Source organism: Populus nigra, chromosome 3 (assembly GCF_951802175.1).
Source record: "Populus nigra chromosome 3, ddPopNigr1.1, whole genome shotgun sequence".
NCBI lineage: Eukaryota > Viridiplantae > Streptophyta > Magnoliopsida > Malpighiales > Salicaceae > Populus > Populus nigra.
In genome coordinates this window covers 2,160,658-2,168,858 of record NC_084854.1, presented here as the reverse complement: position 1 = coordinate 2,168,858, position 8,201 = coordinate 2,160,658, and the positions used below count along the sequence as shown (strand labels likewise).

The window sequence follows — 8,201 nt, the reverse complement described above, 5'->3', positions numbered from 1 at the left end:
TCAATGTGTCAAGAACTTCCTAGCAAATGCTCTCCCTGAGAGGCACGGAACCGCGGGTGCTGTGGAGACGGATGTTCCATGAGCATTGCGGCAAAATGCTGTTCTTCGCTTCCCAGCAACTGATGATGTGATTGCGACTTGAACCATTCTAATGTTATTGCAACCTATTGCTGCACAATCCAACGTGATTACTTGCTCATCAGAAGATGTTCCTCGGACACCGGTGAATGTCACGTCGCTCACCGCTACTGCCTTTGGCTGTTGATCATCAGTTTTTCCATGAGTGTAAGCTTGCATTTCTCTTAAAACTCCAATGGAAACATACAAAAACTTCAAAATGCGAATCAGTTTACCTGGTCGGGGCAGCCCTCTTTCTTCCCATCGCAGTAGTGCTGGTCAATTATAATAGGGCTTCCAGCTGCATTAAGCGTTATTTGCTCGAATGTGATCCTCCTAACATACCCTGATCCCCCCTGGAAAATAATAATCATAATACATCAACAAGATATTTTGTGTTAAGAATTTTCTCTATCATTTATTTATTTCTTGCATTATTGTTGTTGATGATGATGCTATATACCGGGACTGTCTTGATTCTCGCTCCATTCTCAGTTCCGGTGAAGTTACAATTTCGCACATGGACTTCCTCCACTTGTTCAGTAGCTCCATTCTCTCCTATACTTCCTATGCTAAAAACATATGCATATCGCAAAGGTCACGTAGTTAATTATATACAAACTCTGATTAATTATCTATGGATGAAATGACATTTAATTTTGGTAGAATTCTTACAGCAGGGGAAACACGAAAGGAAAAGGGGCTGATAACATGCTACTAGATAGGAGGATAACAACGTTTTTAGTACTTTTAACCACGGTTATCAAATTTTCTATTTAGTTCGGTTGATTGATTCAGAATCCAGCTAACTTGTTTTTCTTATAAATTAAAATAATTTTAAAAAAAAATAAGTTTAGAATCGACATGTGAATTTGTAATTCATAAAAACTGATTTTATTTTTTTTATAAAATAATATCATTTTAATTTTTAAAAATATAAAATAATATCATTTTAATTAAACTAACCTGAGTTAACCAGATCAACCATCATTAGCAGTGTTTAATTACTATGTTTTTAAACGTTTTGTACATTCTAATTGAGTTATTGGAATGCCTCTTTCAAAGATGTATATATAGTTAAGTTAATTATCATTTCGTGATTAAAAGGATATTTTTTATTTTGTTAATTCCAAAATAAAATTCAGGTTTTTTACAAACCTAATTCCATGACCTGGTCCGCAGTTGATGCCAGTAATATTGATGTTGGAGCAGCCCCCCTTTATAGCAATACAATCATCACCTATATATAATAATAATAATAATAATAATATATTATAAGTAACGAAATAATTAATATTTCAAGTATACGTGGACAATATAACTTCTTTATCTGAATTTATGCATAAGTGTGTGCCTGTAATTATATGCTATAATAATAATAATAATAATAATAATAAATAAATAAAACAAAACAAGGTAAGGAAATGAAGAATTCAAATGACCTGTTCCTATGGTAGAGTCGACTATGCTGACATGGCTTGAACAAGACACGTCGATCCCATCAGTGTTAGGACTGTTTCCAGGTGCAGTGATTTTAAGGCCGGAGATAGAGACACCCTTGCAATCGTTCAAGTTGACATGGCTCCTCGGACTGTTGACAACATTAAGTCCACTTAATTTAAGGTTATTGTTGTTGTTGAAGAGCAGAGCCTGCAACATTAATTGTCAGTAATTAATTAGGCTGTATTGCGGTAAGAAACTAAGAACTTTAAAATCAACACCAGGCGGGCTTCAATAATTACTGAGGGAGGGTGCATGCATTAGTTGTTTTTAGCCAACAACAATGAGAAGTATTTAATACTTACTATATATTTAACCCATTTTTGCACATAATTTAATACTTACTATACATTTAACCCATTTTTGCACATAATTTAATACTTACTATACATTTAACCCGTAATTTTTTTTATAAAAAAATATTAGATATGCAAATTGTTTTAATATATTTTTTTAACATAAAAAAATTTAAAGTGTAAATTAAAAAGTTAATACCCGACTAAATAAATCGATAATCATTTACATAAATAAATGAAACAAAATCATTAATAATAACCAAAAGCAAAATTAAAAAAATCAAGATATAAATGCAAATCAAGTTATTCAATCGCATAAAATAAAAAATTTAATTGATTATGTTTTATTACTATACAATTAAAATTAAAATGACTAATGTGCCCCGTTCAATTTTTCAATTACCAATAAACATATAAAAAATTACCAATAAACATATAAAAAAATCAAAATATCCTTACATCAAAGGCTTTTATTTTTTTCAATAAAAGAACAAAATGATAGTGTCACTTCATGTATGAAGATAAAAATACCCTCAACTCAAGCCTTCAAAAATGTAAAAATCTACTACACAATACACAATAAACCGTGTGTCTTGATCTACGGTGGTCACGCATAATAGTTTTCTCACATGATTTAGATTTCTTGTTACTATGTTTATTTTAATCTAGTTAAAATGAGTTAATTTGGTGATGTGCAGCTTAGTCCAAATAAGATTTCATTTTATAGTAGTTTTTTTTTATCATCATTTTGAATTTAAACAAAACATACTTCATTTCATTATTTTTATTTAAAAAAAAAACCCTTTGTTTTTGTAAAAATAATGGGGTTAGGTTGCTGACCGACCATGAATCGACGGAGTCTTATAATTATGGTTAAAATAAGTATTTTTCAATATGAATTTTACTTGAATATATCATGAGTTTCTTCCTCGTGAAATTAATATTGAGTACCTTTTCTGGTGCCTTGCACTGCTGTCCCTGGAAAAAGGCAAAACTTAATTCTTGATTAATTCTATGAAAACCTTAAAAATTGAGATTAAGATAGTATAATACATACATAAAACTGGAAAAGGATACATTACATGATTCCACCACTGTGAGCCCCGACCATCAATATGGCCTGATCCATCCAGGACCAGGCCGTTTACGTTAGAGAAACATAGCCAGAACAGAATTCCACAGCCACCCCATGCGGCAACGGTGCTCGGAGCTACAATGTTCCCTGCTACCTGTGACAATTATATATATAGAACTATAAGCTAATTATATTAATCTGTAAATTGAGGATAGGATTTTCAAGTAAAGTATCATTTATACCTGAATGTGAACACTGTTGGACTTGCAAGGACCTTCAAATTTTACAGGTTTCAATGAAAATGCACGGCCAGGTGGTATTACAAGTGTTGGTGTGCCTCCACTCGCTCCACACAGAGCTCCCCATGCTTTTGTAAAAGCCTTTTCCATGCACGCAGTCATAGTTAATGAAAGTTCTCTTCTTCATTTATTAAAAAAGATAGTTTTTTTTTTTTTTTTGAGAGAGAGAGAGAGAGAGATTGGGATTAGAGTGTTTACTGGGGAATCATCAGTTTTGCCGTCTCCAACGGCACCAAAACTCAACACATTGAAGGGCTTCGAGGCATCTCCGAAGCCAATATTAGATGTAGCAATACCAAAGATAAAAACGGTGGCGAGCAACAACTCCTGCTCAAGGAAAAAAGTTTCAGCTCATGTATAAAAAAGTATACAGATGATCATAGATTCATATGTATAGCTGAATATATTTAAAAAAAAAACAAGTGGGAATTATTAATGCCTGTAGAACATTTGTAATTCGTAACAACAGAACAGCAATTTCTCACCATTTTATAGAATCAACTTGACTGAATGTAACACTGTTATACCATCTCTCAAGAGTGAATACCCAGTATACTTCTTCATGTTCTATATATAGGGATATTTCGGGCCAACAACTAAAGATCAATCTTACCTTACTGTAAACAGATTCTTTTTATAGCGGGATTTTGTTCAAGGCATGCAACCACAACTCTATTACTTTTTTACCAATGACAGATATTTTCCGTTTATGTAAGGTACGCTCTGATTTTTATGATGTTTGCATGGATTTTCAGAGCCTGAGCGCAGAAGGTAATAACGTTATTGCTGGGGAGATCTGCAGCGGGAAGACGCTCTTGGACTCATGACACCTTGGGTCTGTATCTGTGAGATCTTACATGAGGATGGACACCACTTTTAACCTAAAAGCCCAGATTGTTGGGTTACATGTTCATCTTATATATAATACAAGTACCTTTATTAATTATTTCTTTTTTCTTTTTTTTAACAATGGTGTAACTAGGAAACAAGATTTGAGTTTTTAATTTAAAGAGAAAAACGGTAGTAAATTTATAATTTATATGAAAAGATTGAAAACCCTTTTTGAATTATATATCTCAAGACATCATCCCTTCTTAATTTATTGATAAATCTTGAAGAAGGTGACTAATTAAAAAATTTTACCGACAAAAAAATAAAAGTTAAAGAAATGAATCTTGTTCCAAAGGAAAAAAATCTATAGTTGTTGTGACTTAAAAGGGATTATATAAATTTGAAATCTTTTTTAACACATCCAGTTTGATTTAAAGGAAAAGTTTCTCATTTAGCATATATATAGAATGATTAACATTATCAAAAAAATATAGTATGATTAAATTACATAAATTTAATTAATTTTAAAGTCAATTAACTATATGAAATCATCCTAACCATCTATAATTAGAATCTAAAGGATTAAAATTAAACTAACACAATACATCATATTAATTATCACTAATTAGAGGGGAGCACAATTCAAGATGAACAGATCTTATATGCGGATTTTAAGTAACTTGAACTTGATAAAGAAACGAATATTATGTATAATATTTCCTAACATGAACATGTATGACTTGAGTTATATTTTTTCATCCACGTAGATATTTAATTTGAAAATCTGCATGCAAAATCTTGATTGAATTTTAGTTTCCCTTCTAATTCTAGTATTCCTACTTTTGGGCATCATTGTATAATTAATTCAGCATTATTCATAATTGAAGTTATAAATTCGTTAAAAAACTTTATATAAAAATTAGGTTTTTATAAGTTATGATTTTGGATCAAGATATGTGGGCTTGAATACGGGCTTTGTGTCTAAGCTTAGTTGTTTTTAAAATAATAAATTCTTTGTGGAACGAGGTGTTAAAAAACTATTTAAACCCAAAAATTAAGTTTTTAGATGAGGTTTTAAAATAAAATTTATATTATTCTCTAATATATATTTTTAAGTGAAAGCTCTTTAAACTTAAAATTTACATAGATTCATTATTATCTTGTACTTAATTTTATCAAAAAAAATAAGGATAGTGATATTTAAACTTGTGATCAATTAGTAAATAAGATTCTGATATGTCAAAAAACCATTTCAAACTCAAAAGTTTAAATAATTAGACAAGATTTCAAGTATTGATTTATATTATTTTCTAACACAGAAAATTTTGAAGCTTAAGTTAGTCAATGTATGAAAGAAATGAAAAAAATATATATATAAGAGAAATGACGTGAAGAACAAAAATAAAAAATGTGTTGTGTTTTAATTGTTGAATATGAGAATTTCATAAAGTTTACCGGGAGATCCAAGATGTTTATAGATATCAGTCCCGTCAGCTCGTCTCAGGACATGAAGAGCTGCACGACATGAAGATGTTTAGAAATTGAAAAACGATAACGGGGCTCTGGCACGGTATCTTATTGGCCTGAAGATTAACAGAATAATGAGTTTATAGTAGTTTGTAGTGATAAACATCTTGATGAACTGGGAAAAGAATAGCAGGAAAGATTTTGCAAACAGCACATCTAAGTTGTTAGCTTGCTTATTCGGCCACCATGCCGAACCCTGGCCATCAATGGTTCCTGATCCCATGCATATTGAGACTGGCCACGCCTACAAAGCCTATCCAGTAAGCTGCGTGACAGTTGTTCCATGCCTGAAAGGTGGTGGGCGCGATGATTTTCCCTTGAACCTGTCCTCAAGAGTTGAGAAATTACAAAAAACTCAAATCCTGATGCAGGTTAAAACAGCAAGGTCAATTTCACAGGCAGTGTGACCTCACAATTTCTTGCCTGGACTATAATATTTCTGGAGTTGCAAGGACCCTGGAATTTCACGGGCTTCAATAAAAATATTTATCCCCCAGGAGCTCCATGATCTCCTCACAGAGCTTGCCATGCCTTTAAAAAGGCCTGAATATGCACATAATCGATAGTTAATCGATCCTGACTGAGAAATCCCCTCAATTAATTAGCAAGAACAAGGGGCGAAGGAGTGTTAAGAACATAGTGCAGGCATGTAAAAAGAGCTGAAGTATTTACATCAGAGTCATCAGTCTGCCCATTTCCTACGGCACCAAAAAGAACCACATCAAAAGCTTTCTGGCTATGTCCAATGCCGAAACTAGACACAGCGATGCATAGGATAAAAAAGCTGATAAAAACAGTAGCTTGCATTTCAAGTTCTAAAGCTTGCATTTGTGAAAAAAATAACAGTAGCTTCCATGGGAAAACAAGAATAGAAAATGAAGGTTACTGCTCCTTGATTATGGTATTGAAATTAAGAACTTCTTGCCATCATGTATCTTTCTAACTAATTAATGAAGGGACTAAAGTAAATGCAGCAGTAATCTGATGGGCAACAGCTTTTTTAGATCTTCTGTAAGCAGTGGACAAACTATCTCATTAATGTATTTTGTATATACCTAATTAATTTAATTTCATGATTTTTTATGAATCAATATAACTATTATGCTATATATGTGCATGGATATATATGCTTGGTATCCTGAGTACAGAAATAAATTATTACTGGACAATGTATAACTCCAGATTTCGGTTCTTTCTCCTAGTTACACTTCATTAATTATATATCAAAGATTCTTAGAAAATTTCATGCCTAATTCATAAAAAATAAAAGAGGCAAATATCATGGAATAGCCTCATCAATATATACATGGTGATATTGAATTTTTTCCCCTGAATTTTGTTCTTTATCCTAGATTTACCTCATTATACATCAAAGATTCTTAGGAAATTTCATGCCTGATTCATAAAAACAAGAGAAAAAAAGGGGAAATTCCATTCCTTGATTTCATTGGATACATCAAACACTAATATGTTGTAATTTTCTTCTTCTTTTTTTTCTCAATGTTTTCTTCATAAGGCGATATTTGATGTGAGTTATGGCATCGGCCATGAACTTGATATGTAGAGCTGGAGAGGAGATTCTAATTGAGATGGATGCACTAGCCATGGATATAATACTAAAAATAGTCTGATGTTATAACAAGCCTTTTTTTTTATTAAAACAGCTATGATTTGTTCGGTTTAACAAAAAAAACTCAACTCGGGTTCAGTCAATTTGACTAAACACTCAACTTGGGTCATCAAGTTTTGAAATTTTTCATACCAGATTTAATAATTATGATTGCAAAGAGGCAACTTGGAACATAACCTTGCTGAATGTGACAATAGAATGTAAAATCATAACTTTTACAAGCAAATGAATGCAGGACAAGAAATTCCGTTATAATACCAATGAGACATGGTAATAGTTAACTGCAGCCATGTGCAATAGGGAGATTTCAGTGCCTTCATTTCTAGCTTTGGACCTTGAGCGGTGATGTTCTAAATCTCATTATGGTATTTTGGATTGTTTTTACCCTCTTACCTTCCATGTTCTTAAGAAATATAATTATTTAAAAATATATCAAAATAATATTTTTTTAAATTTTTAAAAATTATTTTTAAAATTAACACACCAATACAATCTAAAAATTCTTTTAAAAATATACTCAAGTTCAATCACAATCACGTTCCGTGCTTAATGCTCCACAGCCTGTCCACGTTCTAGCTTTTAAGAGTGACGGGGAAAGCCGAATCTGTAATAATTATTTCCAGATGGGAGTGTGGACCATTCAAGAGTTCAAAACCAAATCTTCGTTTGACAGGCGGCCTTCAAATTACCATGGAAAACTGTATCTGGATTGGATGAAAATACAGGGACAGGAATATTCAAGAAATATTGATATGAACAAGATAAAAACATCCACTCCCTGATAGGAAGGCAGGCACATCACCACACGGACCATGAATGTCTGCTGTAAAATCAGATGTCTAGAAAACCCAGTGATGCAAGACGACAATTTCAAATTCAGGAATCTTCATCTATCAAGGAATCATGCATCTATTCAAATTCAGGAA

General features: G+C 32.1%; 1 protein-coding gene and 1 pseudogene across 1 annotated transcript; both read right to left on the bottom strand.

The window, feature by feature from the left end:
* LOC133688272 (probable polygalacturonase At3g15720) lies at window positions 1–3,851 on the bottom strand. Its single transcript, XM_062107698.1, has 10 exons — window positions 3,795–3,851; window positions 3,486–3,614; window positions 3,231–3,368; window positions 2,996–3,142; window positions 2,865–2,891; window positions 1,560–1,767; window positions 1,276–1,357; window positions 581–689; window positions 354–473; window positions 1–258 (listed from the first exon to the last, which is right to left on the bottom strand). Exons 1-10 carry the CDS (start codon window positions 3,849–3,851, stop codon window positions 1–3), a joined length of 1,275 nt encoding a protein of 424 aa, XP_061963682.1.
* A 1,801-nt stretch (window positions 3,852–5,652) lies between these two features.
* Window positions 5,653–6,473, bottom strand: LOC133688271 (uncharacterized; annotated as a pseudogene).
* Between the last annotated feature and the right edge of the window lie 1,728 nt (window positions 6,474–8,201).